The sequence below is a fragment of the Rhamphochromis longiceps genome, linkage group LG7, assembly GCF_057381845.1.
Source record: "Rhamphochromis longiceps isolate RC_006_pf linkage group LG7, R_longiceps_female_GT1.1, whole genome shotgun sequence".
NCBI lineage: Eukaryota > Metazoa > Chordata > Actinopteri > Cichliformes > Cichlidae > Rhamphochromis > Rhamphochromis longiceps.
The window spans coordinates 38450031-38469660 of NC_140563.1; the positions used below are offsets into that span (position 1 = coordinate 38450031).

A 19630-nucleotide genomic window follows, 5' to 3' on the forward strand; every position below is an offset into this window, starting at 1 on the left:
TTAGAACAGTTGATGCCCTCAGTAAAAGAACTGGTCCCTCAGTTTTATTCTCATTACTGCTCACTGTGGATAATGCCTCAGCAGTTCCTCGACTTCTAATGGGACACAGACCAGATGCCTTCTTTGTTAAGGATCAGCAAGCTCCAAGTTGGTGGCAATTAAAAGTATGCTTATCAAAACTGAAGCTCTGTCAAATGATAAAGAAGTTTAAAAAGAGGTGTAAGGATGTGGTCTTTATATGTATAAATTAGAGGAAAATGTTTGAATTTAGTTGTTATCTCATATTTTTCCAGATTTTGCCACAAACATTCAAAAAATGGACTTGTTGCTGATGTGTGGATGTAAAGTTATGTAGTATGAAAAGTATGTATGATAATAGGTTAGTTTGTTCATAGCACTAGGTGTTTATATCCCTTTGTTGCATGTGAGAAATCTGCAGCTTAAACTCTATGGAGCAGTCCGCTTGTGACACTTTTCTGGGTTGTCGAGTGGGTGCAAGGGAATCCCTTCTTCAAGATTTCACTGATAGGCACACAGTATCTCCAGAACGTTCCAGACATCCGGCAAATGTTATGCTCTTTTCACAGTTGAGGCCCAATTAGAGTTCTTTTTTTTTTTTTTGAGTCAGAGCCACTGACTAACATTCCCACTCCCAGAAAAGCTCTGATGACATGTGTACAAATCCTCTGCAGCTTATTTTGACTGTATAGTTGGATCTTCAATTTCCAGGTGCACTGTTGTACATCGGCTGTGAATTCTGCATCCTCACCTGTGACTGTAAGGTCGATAATGTAAACAAGCTGGAATGATGCCGACCATAGCACAATGGTTCTCAGTTTACTAGTCATATCCGCTTTGAGAGAGGCTGGTCTGGGAATCCACCAAAATGTGTGGGTAGACACTGGACATTGGGCAGGGCAAGCATGTGGGATCTTCTCCACACCACTGGCAACATTTTTTGGAAGACAACAAGACTTCCAACATATATATATATATATATATATATATATATATATATATATATATATATATATATATATATATATATATATATATATATATATATATACCGTATAGATTTTATATACCTTCATGTGATAAGATTCCCTCTGATTGGCTGGAGCACTTCGGCTTTACTATTGTTTTAGTGCCTTTCCCGTCCTGCACCTGCTCAAGTCCAACGAACACTGAACGGTTTACATAACCTCTTAGCAGTTAGTTTCATGTGCCCAAAACTTCTACTGTAGGTGCAACTACAACATCTCACCTGTTGTTCCTGTTGACTTTTATCCTGCTAGAAGACTCAGTTGATCCTCCTTTCTCTTTTTAGGATTAAACTGGCCTTCCATGCACTGAAGAGACAAAAACCTGGATTTATTTTTTCAAAGACGGAAGTAAAAGGAGGGTTGAAATCTTAAAATTCAAGCACCTGTGTCTGCTTGCAAGCAGGACCCAGAAGACAAAAGAAATCATATTTTTGTTTGAGGTATGTGGTTGATTTTCATTCGCTTTCAGACTTTAAAAAACTATTAGAAAATGCTGCATTTTATTAGTTCTTATCAAGAACCATTTAAATCACTTTAGGTTTACAGTAATTCAGACCTATTTAATATTTTTGCAAGTGGAAGAAGAAGGATCAAATGAAACCTGCCAAAAGAGGGCTTCTTGATTTTTTCATGGCTCATGGATAAATTTGTTTTTTCTTCTTAACAAATTAGGTAGCACAATTAGGTATTGCCCTGTGATCAATTCATATTTTTTATGTCTCACTGAAAAACATTTATCCACAACAATTCCTGAAAAATACAATACCTGCATATTATTATGGGCTGATTACTGAACAAGTCAAATGGTCAAGGATGAATCTTTATCTCTATCTGTGTAGTTAGGGATTGTTACCTCTTAAATTTAACTATAGTACAAAGAGTTGAAAGGGAGTTGCACTATATCTTTATAGCTTTGGAGAACTGATAAAATGGGGAGGAGTGGAAATTTTGACAAGTATGGCTATCTATCTATAGATTGATGGAGAGATATTTTGAGTGTTGTGAAACCTCAGATTTATTATTTTTGGGATGTTTTGCATCTGTCTTTCCCTCATATCCAATTTACGAGGTGTGCTGTACATCTTAAACAGCTCCACCTTTTCACTATTAATCCTTAAATATTATAGCAACTGGTTCCCTCTCGCTTTTGCCACAGTTTCCCCTTTTGGTTTTTATATCCATTGGGTGACCGTGGTTCAGGGGCTTGGGAAGCTCATCTTGTAACCGGAAGGTTGCCGGTTCGATCCCCAGCTCTGTCTGTCTTGGTTGTTGTGTCCTTGGCAAGACACTTCACCTCCTGGTGATGGCCAGAGGGGCCAATGGCGTGATATGGCAGCCTTGCTTCTGTGAGTTTGCCCCAGGGCAGCTGTGGCTACAACTGTGGTTTGCCTCCAACAGTGAGAGTGAGTGAATAGTGGAAATATAAAGTGCTTTGAGGGTCTCGAAAAGCGCTATATAAATGCACTCTATTATTATATCGACATATAATACCAATAAAGAAATGACTCACTAATTAGGACTGAAATGTGTGTTTTTCCAGGTTATAAAACATGGAGAACCTGAGTTAAAGATGGGAACTGTGCTGTCATACTTTTGCCATTTGTGTGGACACGGAAATAAGGAAGGTGAGATTAGATGCACGTAAACTTTGCTCTAGTTTACTGCATTGTTCAGTTACTGTATGGCTGTCTCAGTTTTAGTTTTATTTATTTATTTTTGTGGCAAGCAGTGAACATTTCAAAATGCTGCTGGACTAACAGCTCTGAAATGTTTCCATAAATTTAATTTGAGTTTCTTTCCTCAGTACTGCTGTAACATACAGTAGCATAAACTCTCTCCTGCTCTGACTGCTTTACTCTCTCACAGAGAAGGAGAGATGCTTGCGGGCTAATGACAGCACTTTCAACCTATCTTTCCGCTATGCTGTAAGTATATAGACAAATGTTATCATGCCTATTCAGCAGATGACAAGAGAAGCTTTGGACACACCCTCAGCTCAATGCTTTGCTTGTTTGGATTTGATTACTCTGTCACAATGAAAGTCAAGTGTCACAAAGACCATTTTTGAGTAAATAGGAAATTTTAGGAAATTAATAGTGCAATCCTAGAAATCTTAAGATTTTTTGTTAGTATGTCTGCCAAATATAAATTAAACATTAAAAAACTTTATTACAAACATTTAAATATTAAATCACAGTGATTTTTGTTAAACTGACATCAGTCATGTAACTTTCCTCTGTCGATTTCTTTAACTTCAGAACAATGCCATCAAGACCTCCAAATACAACATCTTCACCTTCCTGCCACTTAATCTTTTTGAGCAGTTCAAGAGGCTCGCTAATGCCTACTTCCTCTTCCTGGTCATCCTTCAGGTAGACATGTTGCCATTCTTGTCAGAATAATTGCATGCTTAAAAATAGTTATTTTATGCTGCAGATAGTTATGTCAATGCAAAAACCGCATTCAGAGTTCATTCTCTATATTCAACCATACCTTTTTCAAACTTCATTTGACTTAAAATGTGAAAGGACTTGCACTTTCTTTTGCTTTTTTATAAATCGATTTTTTTAAAATGCTTTTTCCAAATGTTATTAAGTGTGAACATACATGACATACATAAATAAAATGAAGCAACTGTTAAGTTTTTCACTTTTAAGAATCTTAAAAGATATTATCTATGCTGTTCACCCTCTGTATGGACACCGCGACAGCTGGTCTGCAATCACCACATCCATGGAGCCTACTGTATGCAGATGATGTATGTCTATCAGAAACAAAAAACTGCCTAGCCCTGCAAACCTGAACACAAGCATGGAAAGATTGGCTCTCTGACAACGGCATGTGCCTGAACATCAAGAAGACTGAGTACCTTGAACGCGGCCCCCAGACCAACAGTACCATCACTATCAACGGCGAGCCGCTGACTAAAGTTGCCCAATTCAAGTACCTTGGGTCCCTTGTCACCTCGGACTGCGAAACTCTACCAGACGCCAGACTCTGTGTCAACACAGCGTGGATGAAGTGGTGCCAGGTCAGATAAGTCTTGTGCAACAAGAGAATGCCAATCTATCTTAAGGCGAAAGTTTATAAGTCGATCGTGCGCCCAGTGGCACTCTATGGGTCAGAGTGCTGGCCAGCTACGACCAAGCACAAACAAGCCCTTCACACCATGGAGATGAAGATGCTGACATGGCCTCTGGGTCTCACACGACTAGACCGAGCGAGGAACAAAGACGTTAGGAAATGATGGGGAGTGACACCGATCACAGACAAGATGCGAGAGGCGAGGCTCCGATGGTACAGCCATGTTGCCCGTAGCGATAAGAACTCCATCGCAAAGACAGCCCAACAATTAGGCCACGAAGAAGACCAAAAAAACGCTGGATGGACCGAATCAAAGACAATATGAAGGCTGCGAATGTTACACCAAAAGATGCCCTGGATAGGAAGAAGTGGAGGAAAGCATGAAAAACAGCAGACCCTGCATCGGGGGATATGAACTGCTAGGCAGAAGAAGAAGAAAAGATATTATCTATGCACTGAAAGAGTGTGTTAATCTTTGTGTGTGTGTGTGTGTTGACAGTTGATCCCACAAATCTCCTCTCTCTCATGGATTACTACAGGTTTCGCCTTAATAGTAGTGCTTTCTATAACAGCAGTCAAAGATGCCATTGATGACATAGTAAGTTGAAATCGGTAATAACAAAAGAGAAAACCAAAAATAAGAAACTAATATCAGATTTGGAAGCAAACAGTATCTTTTTCTTGTGTCAACTGAGCAGAACAGACACAAATGTGACAGAAAAGTCAATAACCGGAAGGTGGACGTCCTCATGGATGGCCAGTAAGTCTTTGGAAACCCAAATGAAAAAGAAAAGAATACCTTTTGTATGAAGAATTATGCTGTTTTGGATTCATTTCTGTGTTGTATGCCTTTGTTCCCTTCCCTGACAGACTCAAAAATGAAAAATGGATGAATGTTCAGGTCGGGAACATAGTCAAACTGGAGAATAATGAGTTTGTCACAGTAAGTTTGGGGAGGCTATAGTAAAGATTTGAAGCAAGTGAAAGAAATTCATTTCAAAAGTAAGTTCCAAACTAAACTCAGTGCTTTTATTTCTTAGGCAGACCTTCTGTTGCTGTCTAGCAGTGAGCCCCTTAATTTAGTTTATGTGGAAACAGCTGAACTAGATGGGTAAGTGTGCTGTACTGTGTTGTTTGTATGCTAGGTTGACAACTAATGTCTGACATTGTCTTGGATTTTCCTTGGTCTCCCCCAGAGAAACCAATCTGAAGGTGAAACAGGCTCTGACTGTAACTGGAGAGCTGGGAGACAACATTGAGGCACTCGCTGCCTTTAATGGTGAGAATCTCAATGAAACAACACACAGTCTGATTTTCAAAAGTGAAACCTGGTTCTGTCATTGGGAAATGTCAGAGGGGACCAAAACTAACAAAGATTTTTTTTAGGTTGATAGGCCTTGGCTGAGTTAAGAATTAATGCAAGTACCAAAATAAATAATGAATAAATGCATAAATGAAAAAACATAATTCTGGATACACTGATAGACAGAAATCCATATTCTATGTTTCTCACAGCCGTTGATGAAATTAAGTTTTTGAGATTGTCAACAAATGTAAAATCAGAAATCTTTGGATTGTAATGATATCGATATGATAGTGGTTAAAGGAGTAATTGAGGCTATTATAAAACCGTTTACATACATCTGTAATTTATCATTTCAAACTGGTCAATTTCCAGACAGAATGAAAATAGCAAAAGTTATACCTCTATACAAATCTGGAAACAAACACCATTTCACAAACTACAGGCCTGTCTCTTTACTACCTCAATTCTCATTCTTGAAAAACTGTTTAACAACCGACTGGGAAAATGTATAGATAAACATAAACGATTCACTGAGAGTCAGTACGGATTCAGATCAAGCAGATCAACATCATTGGCATTATTAGATTCAATAGAATACATCACAAATTCCATAGACAAAAAGCCATATGTGGCTGGGTTATTCATAGACTTGACAAAGGCATTTGACACAATAGATGATGATATATTAATAAGAAAACTGGAACGTTATTGTGTCTGAGGGGTAGTTTTAGATTGGGTCCGGAGTTATTTAGGTGACAGGAAGCAGTTTGTGAAATTAAATGGTGGTTGCTCCTTATGTATGGACATTGCTTGTGGTGTACCCCAAGGGTCAGTTTTGGGTCCAAAATTCTTCAACTTGTACATTAACGACATCTGTAAAGTGTCCAAAGTATTAAAAATGGTTCTCTTTGCTGATGATACAAACATTTTTTGCTCTGGTGATGATCTGCAGAATTTATTGGAGAATATGACTAATGAAATAAGTAAAGTGAAGTTCTGGCTTGATAAAAACAAATTATCGTTAAATTTGAATAAATCTAAACTGATGTTATTTGGAAATAGTAGTTTAGATACAAATGCTAAGATTCAAATAAATGGTGCTGATATTGAAAGAGTCAGTGAAAATACATTTCTGGGGGTAATAATAGATGAAAAACTTAACTGGAGAGCTCACGTAAGATATATTCATTCCAAAGTATCACAAAGCATTGCCGTACTAAACAAGGCAAAGCAGGTGTTAGACAGAACATCACTTCATATTCTATACTGTTCACTGGTTTCACCATACTTAAGCTATTGTGCAGAGGTCTGGGGCAACAACTATAAAACCACATTACATTCACTTTTTACTCTTCAAAAACAAAAAAAAAGGAATTCAAATCATCCACAATGCAGGTTATAGGGAACATACAAACTCACTATTTTTGCAGTCTGAAATATTGAAAATTGCCGATCTAGTGAAATTCAAAACAGCACAAATTCTATTCAAAGCAAAAAAAAAAAAAGAACTGCCAGGTAATATTCAGAGTATGTTTTTTTTTTTGAATGAAGGAAGTTATAATTTAAGGGGTTTTTGTAACTTCAAAACAGGGAAGGTACGTACTACAAGATAAAGCTTTTGTGTTTCTGTTCATTGAGTGAAACTGTGGAACAGTGTGAATATGGAATTAAAGCAATGTCCAAACATAAAACAGTTCAAAAAGAGTTATAAAAATATGATCTTCTCGAACTATAAAGAAAGGGAAAATATTGAAATTAAGTGAATGTCTCTATTTAAAAAAAATCATGTCATATTATAGTATATATTATATCAGCAATCTGTTCACTATTTTTATTATAGATTATATCAGTAAGGAAGCTGACTAAATATTAACTGATAATTTATGGCAAAGGGGTGGGATTAAATAAGTGTGTTCTTCTTCCCACTCCCTTTCAACACGTAAATGAATCAGAACGGTAGCAATATTGAAATGTATTGACTTTTGTATAGTATTTTTTTCTCTCTTATTTTCTTTACTAAATGTACCTGTATATTGTTTACATGTTTGAAATAAATTAACAATCAATCAATCAATCAATAGAGCAGTATTTCACCTTTGAACTGTTTAAGTTTGTACTGAGTGATTGTATTTCCTCATGCACGACTTTTTCTACTAATGTAACAATGGGATCTTGGGTTTTATTTAATTGTTTATTTGTTTGCTTTGTTAGGTCCATCTGTTCACCTGCTAATTAATACAGACATCTAACCAGTCAATCAGATGACAGCAATCCACTTCATTTTGGCATGTGGACATTATTAAAGTGACCTGTTTGAATTCAAACTGAGTATAAAATGTGCCAGAAAGTTGATTTAAAGAATTTGGAATGTTCCATTGTTGTTGGCGCCAGATTGGCTAGTCTGAGTATTTCAGAAAATGATGACCTGCTGGGATTAACCCACATCTGTAAGGTTTCCAGAGAATGGTCCACAGAAGATATCCAGTGAGCAGCCGTTCTGTAGGCGAAAATCCCTTGTTGATACCAGAGGTCGGAGGAGACTACACAGACTGCTTCGAGCTGTCCTCTAACTATCCTGTGAACTGTTTAGAATTATTTGCTGACACTGATTTCTGTTTCTCAGGTGAAATGCGATGTGAACCTCCCAATAACCGTCTAGACAAGTTCAAAGGGACTCTGACTTTGAACGGAGAAAGATATGCCTTGGACAACGACAAAGTGCTGCTCAGAGGCTGTACTCTCAGGAACACTGAGTGGTGCTTCGGTCTGGTCATCTTTGGAGGTACTCTGTGCACTGCAACTGTGTACAATTTGCAGTTTGAGTGATGTTTTTTTGGTCTAGCCTTTATTGTTTACTCTGATACTGATGTATGAAGTTGTACATAAGAGACTAGAGCAGGAAGGGGATGTGGTTACATCTGCAAAGGTATACAGAAGATAATCTGCCACAGATTCTAGAGTGTGAAGTTCTTAAAACAACAATATCACAGTAATGACATATTTGTGGTGTTTCATTTAGGCCATTCTCCTTCTAAGGCTAACCAGTCTGGAAACATACTGAAAACTGTATCTGCATCACTGTCAGTGTCTCAACATCACACTGAATCTGTGTACAACTTGAGTGATTTTTTTTGGTCTAGTTTTTATTGTTTTCTCTGATAATAATGTTTGAAGTTGTACATAAGAGACTAGAGCAGGAAGGAGATGCAGCGAAGGTGTGCAGAAGAAAATCTGACACTAATAATCCTTTCCAGGTCCTGACACTAAACTGATGCAGAACAGCGGGAAGTCAATATTCAAACGGACAAGCATTGATCACCTGACGAATATCCTGGTGTTATGTGTGAGTTTACACAAGCACAAATACAAAGAAAGTCACACAAAGTCTCAGCTTATAGATATAGAACTTAAAGACAGTGATTTGTTTTTCACCTGAGTGACAAGAGTAATATTGTTTGAATAATCAAGAAGTCTGATGTTTTCATTCCATCAGATCTTTGGTTTCCTGGCATCTATGTGCTCCATTTTGACCATTGGCAATGCAATCTGGGAAACAAATGAGGGCTCTGTGTTCACTATGTTTCTTCCTCGTGAACCGGGCATTGATGCTCCTCTCTCATCATTCCTCATCTTCTGGTCTTATGTCATTGTCCTTAACACAGTGGTACCCAGTTCACTTTATGTCAGGTAAGTTTCAGCACAGAAAAATGATTAAACCAAAAAACAACCAAAGTTGGTTTGAACACTTGAGACTTGTGCTAATATGTATCACATTTTGAAATTTTACCAATTTGTGCTACATTGTTAGCGTGGAGTTCATTCGTCTGGGAAACAGCTTCTTCATAAACTGGGACAGGAAGATGTACTATCCTAAGAATGATACTCCAGCTCAGGCAAGAACCACCACACTCAGTGAGGAGCTAGGCCAGATTAAATACATCTTCAGTGACAAGACTGGCACTCTGACACAGAACATCATGACTTTCAACAAGTGCTCCATTAATGGAAAAGCTTACGGTGAGCAGCTTTGCTTGTGTAAAAATTAGTGAGGCAAATGGAAACACATTGGGTGAACAACTGATTTTACAGTACATTTATCATATATTCAGGGGACCTCTATGATTTCTCTGGACAAAGAGTGGAAATTACAGAGGTGAGAGGAAAATACATCCATTGCATTGTTTGTGAACTTTGTTTAAATTACAGAGGTGAGAGGAAAATGCATGATTATTTAAAGAAAGTATTGATCCAACTTTGTTGTTTTGGCTTTTCTTGCAGAGGACAGAGAGAGTGGACTTCTCCTGGAACAATCTGGCTGATCCAAAGTTCAGCTTTCATGACCACAGTCTGGTGGAGATGGTGAGAAGTGGAAACCCTGAGACTCAGGAGTTCTTCCGCTTGTTATCCCTGTGTCACACTGTTATGCCTGAGGAAAAGAAAGAGGGTGAGGGGTCCCCTAAAAGACATCTTCATTTCATTTACATTTCAGGAGAATTTCGAAATATTCTTGGAGTCTATCTAAAAACTCCAAATTCAGTGCAATAAAAGACATACAGGTACATGGAAATGTGCTCCACCATGCAAATGTTCAAATTTTTACCCTTATATGCCAATTAAATTGTCATCTCTGTTTTACCTGGTAGGAGAGCTCAATTATCAGGCTCAGTCACCTGATGAAGGCGCTCTGGTGACTGCTGCAAGAAACTTTGGATTTGTGTTCCTATCACGCACACCAGAAACCATCACAGTAGTAGAGATGGGCAAACAAGTCATCTATGAACTTCTGGCCATTCTGGACTTTAATAATATGAGGAAGAGAATGTCAGTGATAGGTGAGAGGAAGTAGTGATAGGTTTTTTTGTGTCGTTATCTTCAGTGACCACACTTCATATATTCAGAATACATTTCTCATTTCTGCATGCATTACGTCAAACTTTCTAACTTTCCCTGTCACTTCCAGTGCGCAGCCCAGAGGGGAAGCTGACTCTATACTGCAAAGGTGCAGACACCATGATCTTTGAAAGACTGCACCCCTCCTGTAACAAACTGATGGAAGTAACCACTAACCACCTCAATGTGAGTGATCCAAAGCATATAAAAGTAGCTTGAAGCTAAAGTCAATGAAATTTTAATATAATTAATGTAATTTAACATTTAACTTCTTTCAATTATCAAAACAAAAACAGGAGTATGCAGGTGATGGCCTCCGTACACTTGCTCTGGCCTACAAAGACTTAAATGAGGACTACATGATAGATTGGAAACAGCGCCACCATGAGGCCAGTGTTGCCATGGAGGGACGTGAAGAAAAACTTGATGAACTTTATGAAGAGATAGAGAAAGATATGATGGTTAGTACATGTGCTGAAAACTTTGTCAATACGAATTTGCTGCTTGATTATCTATTGGTAGTTATACTTTATACCGGGGATATGAAACTCATTTTACATTATGGCCCACAATATAGCCTAATTTCATGTGAAATTCAGATTGTCCTCTGTCAGTGTTTTACTACACATTTAATCCCTGAGATATCTTCCAATAAGAAAACGAAGTGCAATTTCAACAGTGCGTCTCAGATTTTCTAATATGATGAGAAATGCTTCTGTATTAAATGAAAGAATTTATCAGCATGACTCTTTGGGCTTAAATTGTAAGAAGTAAATATGTAAAGTTACAGAAAAGTTCATTAACCAGACTGTCCTGTAATTATAAAATAGAAAGGTTTTGTTAATTCAGAGGAATTGTTCTAACATTTAATTGTTTACCTATTAATTTATTTACTTGGTGTAGTATGCATATGGCCATGGGGGAGGTCTTTATCAGTAGGAAAAGCTGCAAAAACCTATGAAAATACAAGTGAAAGTCCAAAATTAATTCCATTCTTTACATTTTCCAAAGCTGTCCAGCAGGTCAGGTTAGAGTCTATGCCAGGCCAGTTCTGGCACCCAGGCCTTTATATTTGACACCCCTGGTTTATATTGTACACTAATGTTACAGTGAAACCAGCATAATTTGTGATAAAGGTATAGGATGGCTTCATTGCTTTGCTTTATTTAACATCAGTTTAAATCATAGCTGCATGTGTGGCTTTAGCTGTTGGGAGCGACAGCTGTAGAGGACAAGTTGCAAGACGGTGTGCCAGAGACCATTGAGCAACTGGCTAAAGCGGACATCAAAATATGGGTGTTAACTGGAGATAAGCAAGGTCGGTGGAACTTTTTCTTTTTAAACTATACATTTCAAAGTGGATAAAGACTGCATTATGATGTATAATACATTCTTATGTTCCTGCTCTCATTAATCTACACACAATCTCAGAGCATCAACAGTTTTGGTTGATGGGTTTCCATGGTTTCAAGTCATAGATCTAATATACATATCGACAAATGCTCTGAGAGTCGTTCCAGCTTTGGTTTGCTGCAAGATTGACTTTAAAGATTTCTAGCACCTAGGTGATTGAGAATTATTCTTTTTTTTTTCTTCAACAGAGACAGCAGAGAACATTGGCTATTCCTGTAACATGCTAAGAGAGGAGATGAAGGACGTCTTTGTTGTCTCAGCCAACACTGCTGAAGGTGTCAAAGAGGAGCTACAGTGAGTCAGTTAAAACCAGATGATGATTGTATTCTGCCAATCGGAAGCTGTTTCAGCGTATGAATCAGTGAGATAATTTGTCACTATGAACTTCAATAAACATATAAGACAAATTAACAACTGTTGCTGCCAGATTTCATAACTTGCTATCTCAAGCTAATTCTACCACAACTGAATGAAAAACCTACTGTAAATGAAAAACTAATATTAAACTAGCCAGTTTATCATAGCCATAAGCTAATTCTAACACAAGAAAAAAATCTATAAAAATCATTAATCTGACATTTTAATGTTCCCAAGCATTTGTATGATTAATTGTAACCTGTAACCTCACAAGCTAATGTCTTCCTAAGTGGTATTTGACTACCGCTGTATTAGCCGGACATGTCATTTTTTACGCATTACCTTAGAGATAGCATGAGGAGGGATAGAGAGTGGAGCCACTTCTCAGTCGCATCAAAACAAGCCAGTTGACCTGATTCAGACATCTTAGGATGTCTAAATCTAGCATGCCTTGGAGCAGATGCAGAACATGTTGGAAAACTAACTTATCTCAGTTGGCAGAGGAATGCCTCAGTGTCCCCTTTATTAGCCAGCAGTGTTGGTCAAGTTACTTCAAAAAGGTAATCAGTAACTAATTACTGATTACTTCCCCAAAAAAGTAATCCTGTTACTTTACTGATTACTTATTTTCAAAAGTAATTAATTACTTAGTTACTTTTTAACAACACGATTTACAATCTGAATAGGTGATAAAGCGATAGATCTTTCAGCCCAATTCTACTTTTTCTACATAATCCATCATACAAAATGTAATCAAATGGAAAAGTCTCTTTTTAAAACTTGTTTTATTAGTTTTAACCTTTTAACTTTATGCATCAAGCAAAAATTTAATTATATGCAACATTCTCTGACTGGAAGAAATTTGTTTAATATTTAAACCTATTTTCTGAACATTCCAGCACATAAAATAAAATAGTTTTTGTGTTTACACTCAGTCTTTCAAATAGATGCAAGTATAACACAGCAAAAAATAAATAACATCAAAGACTCAGCGGTCCTTTTGCTTTATTTTCACCTGTAAAGCAGGAGTAGGGGTAGACGGAGGTTTACCCTGGTGCAGGTGTGCCGCAGTGGTCAGTTGAAGAATCCGCGAGTTTCTCTGTGAGTTTCCCATTACGTCGTAGCGCACTCGGTGCTTGCTTGGAAGTTTAGGGGTTTTTCTTTGCTGTAAAAAGAAGTTTTCGTCCCACGCACAACGGACACTAATGTTTTTGTCACTTTTTATGGAATCAAACTCAAAGTAAGGTCAGTACTTCCACACTTTAAACGCTGCACGCTCATACTCTCTCCCGCACTCGATATATTATCCATTGTTGATCTGCACACAGCTGTTGTCACGAACGTCGCACTCGCTTACGTCACTCTCATGGGACATTCTCGCAAAAAAAATCACGGTTTTAGTAACGCAGTAACGCAGCGTTCCTATGGGAAAGTAACTGTAATCTAATTACCGTTTTTGCAATAGTAATCCCTTACTTTACTCGTTACAAGTAACGCGTTACTGCCCATCTCTGTTGGCGACGGAGGTCTTGTCCACTTAGACTGTGGCAGAAAATTAATGGTGGATGGATTATTAACATACAGTCAAGCCACAGCCATGTTCACCAGTGTAGATACTTGAATAGAGGAAAAAAACCCCAAAATAATAACAAATAACAAATCAGGTCATGTTCTCTGTCATATTTTCAGGAATGCACGAAGAAAAATGTGTCCTGAAGCAGCAGAGGAGCCAACTGTGATTAAATCTCGAGAAGGCCTGTTTTGGCTTAAAAAGACAGAGACTGTGCAGGATGAGAAGGTGGATGGAGATTATGGACTAATAATAAATGGGCACAGTCTGGTAAGAAGGCTTGTTTTCAGCAACCACTGAAAAACCTTTGCAAGTTGACCTGTTTAGTTTAGTTTATTTTGTTTATGTAGCTTCAACAGTAGAGGTCACACTGTGTGATCAGAAAGTACATATTGTTTTTTTAAAGCCTGATTCTCTTATATTTTTTAAACTTAGAGATGAATGTAGAAATGAATGGAATTCTCTTGAGGTTTTAAGGTTGCACTACAGAATCTTGACAGATGACCTAACTCCATCAATTCTTTCCTTCATCATCAGGCTTTTGCACTGGAGAAGAACTTGAGGTTGGAGCTGCTGAGGACAGCATGCATGTGTCAGACAGTGATTTGCTGCAGGGTCACTCCTTTGCAGAAGGCCCAAGTGGTTCAGCTGGTCAAGAAATACAAGCAGGCTGTCACTCTTGCTATTGGGGATGGAGCCAATGATGTCAGCATGATAAAGGGTAACCTGTGAAGTCACCAATATACAGAGCTGTATTTTCATTACAACTATCCAGCTGGGAAATATATAGCTGATATTGTGTATTTTATTGTGTATTTTATTTGCTTCCTTTTCTGCCTGCCAGTTGCTCATATTGGTGTAGGTATCAGTGGGCAGGAAGGCATGCAGGCAGTGCTGTCCAGCGACTATTCCTTTGCCCAGTTCCGTTACCTTCAGCGCCTCCTGCTGGTGCATGGCCGCTGGTCCTACATCCGCATGTGCAAGTTCCTTGGATATTTCTTTTACAAGAACTTCACTTTTACGCTTGTCCAATTCTGGTACGCCTTCTTTTGTGGTTTTTCTGCACAGGTGAGATATATGTATTGTAACTATACTATAATGTAATTTAAGTAGCTTTTGTAATGGGACATAAAGTGTTTATCAATCTCAATGAGAGAAATGCAAAAAAGTTTCAAATGATGCAGGACAAATGAAACAAATAACTTGATTCACATTCACCTTTTCTTTATGTTGTACTTAAATGTTCATTGTGGTTGTTCACAGACTGTTTATGAGGACTGGTTCATCACCTTCTACAATATGGTTTACACAGCTCTTCCAGTCCTTGGCATGTGTCTGTTTGACCAGGTATGTAGATTACAATTAACTATCAGTTTTTGGTTGACTTACATAAACCAGATTATCGTCTCATAGTCAGGTCTCTGTGTCCACTGAGCTTTCTCATCTCTTTCACTAAAACTTGTTTTGTGCAGGATGTAAATGACCGTTGGAGTTTATACCATCCTCAGCTCTACGCTCCAGGCCAGAAGAACCAATACTTCAATAAGAAAGCTTTTGTGAGCTATCTGATTCATGGCTGCTATTGCTCCTTAATCATCTTCTTTATCCCATGGGCTTCCATGAATGATGCAGTCAGAAATGATGGAAAAGACATTGTGAGCCATCCATCTTTTGCTTTCCTGCTACAGACCTGTCTGCTTATTGTGGTGCACACACAGGTGAGAACATTTCATTTCATTTATTTATTTATTTCACACTTGGTCAACATTTTCCACAGTTAGTTCTTTCAAACAAACCAACTACACTTTCTGTCAGTAAAGCACTGCAACCACGTGTGAAAAGGAGCAGGCAGAAGAATTTATTCTTATTAAACCCTGCCCCCTATCTACAGTCCAACTTATATTGCAAGTGGTCACCAAAAGTCAAGGAACAAACTAACATTAACACTTATTTCCAGTCCTAACTCAAACCAAACAACAATTTAAAATCAGAATATACCACTCCACATAGTAACAAGGAGAAAAGATAAGTAAATAAAATAAATGAAACAAAAAATAATGGATCCTTATTCAATTAACTCCAATTTCATTCACATTCTTCATATTGAGTTATTGTTTTAGACATGTAGCACTTTTTAAAACAATGTAAATTTATACAACTCTTTAAATTTTAATGAAGAGACTTCCACAGTTGTATACCCCTAACCGTTGGACTCATTAATCTTTGTGTTGTCCTAGCTAGCCGATGCTTAAAATAAAATTTCCTTCTGCTGTCTTCTCCCCCCGAACACGTTAAAAATACTCTTTGTAACTTAGAAGGCAAAATATTACTTTTAGCCTTAAACATAATTAATAGTGTCCGTAGTTTCACTAAATCTCCTAATTTTAATAATTTTGACTTTATAAATAATGTATTTGTATGTTCTCTATATTTAACGTTATGAATCATCCGTATCACTTTCTTCTGTAATAAGTTTATAGGTTTTATAGTATTCTCATATGTATTCCCCCAAACTTCGACACAGTAACTAAAGTATGGAAAAAACAATGAGAAATATAAAATGCGCATTGTTTTGTGGTCTAATGTCCAGCAAAATCGCTGGACATGGTCGTAGGCAAGAAGTGAAGCAGCACATGGCGGGGAGAAGTGAGTGGGAGAGCAGACACAATTTTGGACCGGAGGTTTTCGGGAAGCTTTTATTTTGGTATTTCCGTTGATCCGTACAATAAATTTGCATGGTAGCCTAAATATTTAGTTTTCTGTAACATTTAGATTTAACATTTAACATTCAGATTTAAATATAATATTTAGATTTAATATTTAACATTTACATTTAATATTTAACATTTGATGAAAAGTTACAAATATTTTACTAAATGTTGTAAAAAATTACTCGAAAAAACATGTTTTTGTAAGGTTTTGAGCTAAATGTGGAAAAATGTTGCCGTTAATTTCAGCATGTTTCACTTTACAAACGGCGCCCCATACTTATGCAGTATATTAGTCTGTTGTAACAGATAGACTTCCATTCCATCTCAGCCAGTCATTTTAATTGTGCACCAGGACACTAACAATAAATTAGTAATAGTACAGTACTACTACAGTAGTAGTAGTAGTAGTAGTAATAATAATAATAACAATAATCTTCCACTTTTCAGCTGTCTCTTGACACCTATTACTGGACAGCAGTGAACCATTTTTTTGTGTGGTTAAGCACGATAGGCTACTTTGCCATCTCAGTCACCATGTACAGCAATGGCATGTTTTATGTCTTCCCGTCTTCTTTCCCCTTATTTGGTAAGTACATTTACTGCATTTAGTATAGAGGCCACTTTAATGTTAACTTTTTGAAGTTTTTTTCTATTCTAAAATTTTGGTACTTTAAAGAAGACCTGAGTATGTGACTCATGTGATTGTGTCCTTTTTGGATTTTAGGCGCAGCAAGAAACACTTTGAACCAGCCTAATGTGTGGCTCACCATATTCCTGACGTTCCTCCTCTGTATCCTGCCTGTTGTAGCTTTCCGCTTCATTTTTATACAGCTTTGTCCTACCATTAATGACAAGGTAAAAAAAGAAAAGAAAAAACTAAACTGAACACATAAAGCATCTAAGACTTTCTTGTCTTCTATGCACCTTGTGCACTATAAAGTAGCATGTAATTTAACTGAGTTTGAATCAATGTATCCATAGTAAAAAAAAGTTTGCATAAAAAAACCAAACAAAACAAGCCCATGTTTCTTTTTTCTAGGTGAGGTATAAGATGCGTACAGAGGAGTTGACTGCACCTGCACCTCGTCGTCTACTGAGAAGGCGTAGTACTCGATCAGGCTACGCCTTCTCTCACTCCCAGGGCTACGGTGATCTGGTAACATCTAGAAAATTCCTGATAAAACGCCCCCTAAAGATGACAGCTCTGTTCACCCAGACAGACTCTTCCATATTTCAAAATCAGCCACAGCACTACCGCACTATTGCTGAGGAGCCACAGAGTCCTTAGCCTGGTACACAGTACACAGATACTGAAAGACGACATAACTTCATAATTTTCGAGCCAACCTGACACTGAAGACAAACAAAACAGGGTAAATTTAAAATATATGGTGGTTTCCAGAGTCAGCATAAAAACTAATGGTGTCTTACAATGTGTGAATAAGTTTTTATATAAAATGCTGAGTCGTTATAAAAAATAAAAAAAAAAAAAAATAAAAAAAAAAAAACCTAAAATTTAAACAGGTTTAACCACGTAAGCCCCACGCCCCCGGTACCGGGGCAAAAAAGAGATCACGTTTAATCGGTTATAACACGGGGTGAGAAATATAAGTCCAGATATGTGTGGACAATCAGACCAAAATTCACTGAATGAGCCGCAAAAGAAGACCACAAAAACACATAGCGGCGAAAATGCACTAAGACACAGATTGGCTTACCATCCCGATTTCCTCCATTATTTTCGCTGGTAGCCGGTAGCCACGTGATTATCAGAAGTTACCACACCTACCTAGCCGCATCAGAGCCGTTTTCCGTCAACAACCGCCATTTTAGACCCACCTATAGACACGTGACTGGACAGACACCACATGCAGCAAATTTGGGCCCACGTGGGTTTTGGCATTGCAACTTCTGATTGGTTGAAGTCATGTGAATGTGGCATCGTTACTTTGATTCTATTGGCTAAAACGATTAAAAAGAGGTGTCAATCATGCAAATTGACCAAAAGAAACCAAAGTTACAGCCCCTTGGAGTTTAAAGGGCCAGAGACCAATTAAATGCTTCATGCGCACCGCAGAAAAGGGCCATTACCATGTAAATGTGTGGTTAATTCTTCAAAAATATATTTAAAAGAAAGCATTTTTAGGCCTGTTAATAAAATTTATTAATTTCTGCTCTTTAATACCTAAAAAATTCAACTGGTACGGTGTCCAATTGTGTGCCAAAATTGGACATTTTTGTACAACATCTGGATATTCATGTATTGACAGGGCTGTAATTTTTCACTGTTTCACTTTAGAAACATAAGTCTTTGCACAGGTGATCTGAGGCATATTTTTAAAAGGGTTATATCCTAAAAATTAAAATTAAAAATTAGGCGAGGATAAAATATACTTACTTTTTCTGTGTTCCAGTCTCAGTAACCTTGACGCAGTAATATCTGCTTCAATATTTACACCTCTGATGAAATCTCACAAGTGTTAGCTTTATTTTGATACCAAGATTGTAAGGACAGAGTTTGTAATTGCAGAGAAATAATCAATTAAATTTGGGCATTACATTTTCGAGCAGGAAGCTCAGAAACCCCCTTGGGGCTTAAGAGGTAAAAAAAAATAAAATAAATAAATTATAGTATCCTGCTCTATGCATCAAAGTGCCCCTTGTTGATAGTGTGTGTGTATGGTGAGTGGCTGATCACCTTAGACAACATGGCTTCATACAGTAGTGTAACAATCATTCTGAGAAAAACATACAAAAACGTATACAAAACACACAACTGCAATGAGTTTGTGTGCTGCACACACATTTCTTTTTTCTTTTTTTTTTTTTACTTTTTATTTTGTACTTTTTCCAATTTTATAGTACATGCAAACAAAAACACGAAAAAACCCACACAAAAGAAACAAACCAAAAAAATAAAAAATAAAGAACACCCAATCTGTGGAAGAGGGGAAAAGGGAAAAAACAACAACAAAAAAAAAAACAACAACAACGAGGAGAGGTCCCTGCTCTATGGGGCTGAGTGAGTCTTTTAAGCTATCCATTTTGTCCACTGTTTTCGGTGTTTGTCAGATTTCAGTCTCAAAGTGTAGGTCATTTTCTCCATTATATATATGTCCTCGATTACATCAGTCCATTCTTCCAATTTTAAAGGGTCACTTTTCAGCTAGTTTTTTGTTATTACCTTTTTGCTTGACAACAACACAATTTTAAACAAGTAATGGTCCTCCTTTCTTACATTTTCCCATATTCC

General features: G+C 37.4%; 1 protein-coding gene across 1 annotated transcript; it reads left to right on the top strand.

The window, feature by feature from the left end:
- Positions 1-2616: 2616 nt before the first annotated feature.
- On the top strand, positions 2617-17665 carry LOC146665814 (phospholipid-transporting ATPase ID-like). The gene is made up of 27 exons (XM_085411219.1): positions 2617-2671; positions 2913-2971; positions 3305-3418; positions 4630-4728; positions 4829-4890; positions 5001-5073; positions 5171-5241; positions 5327-5409; positions 8060-8218; positions 8691-8779; positions 8930-9123; positions 9245-9453; positions 9546-9589; positions 9715-9880; positions 10080-10268; positions 10397-10512; positions 10623-10787; positions 11533-11644; positions 11928-12033; positions 13786-13936; positions 14204-14387; positions 14511-14734; positions 14930-15013; positions 15139-15384; positions 16825-16963; positions 17102-17232; positions 17417-17665. The coding sequence occupies exons 1-27, from the start codon at positions 2617-2619 to the stop codon at positions 17663-17665; spliced, it is 3573 nt and encodes a 1190-aa protein (XP_085267345.1).
- Positions 17666-19630: the final 1965 nt, after the last annotated feature.

What these genes read in the sequence shown, in the direction of transcription:
- LOC146665814 (XM_085411219.1), top strand. Translation starts at nt 2,617, where the DNA reads ATGGGAACTGTGCTGTCATACTTTTGCCATTTGTGTGGACACGGAAAT. An exon ending in TAACCACTAACCACCTCAAT is followed by an intron (nt 10,513 to 10,622) that starts GTGAGTGATCCA and finishes AAACAAAAACAG; the next exon opens with GAGTATGCAGGTGATGGCCT. An exon ending in TTATTGTGGTGCACACACAG is followed by an intron (nt 15,385 to 16,824) that starts GTGAGAACATTT and finishes TCCACTTTTCAG; the next exon opens with CTGTCTCTTGACACCTATTA.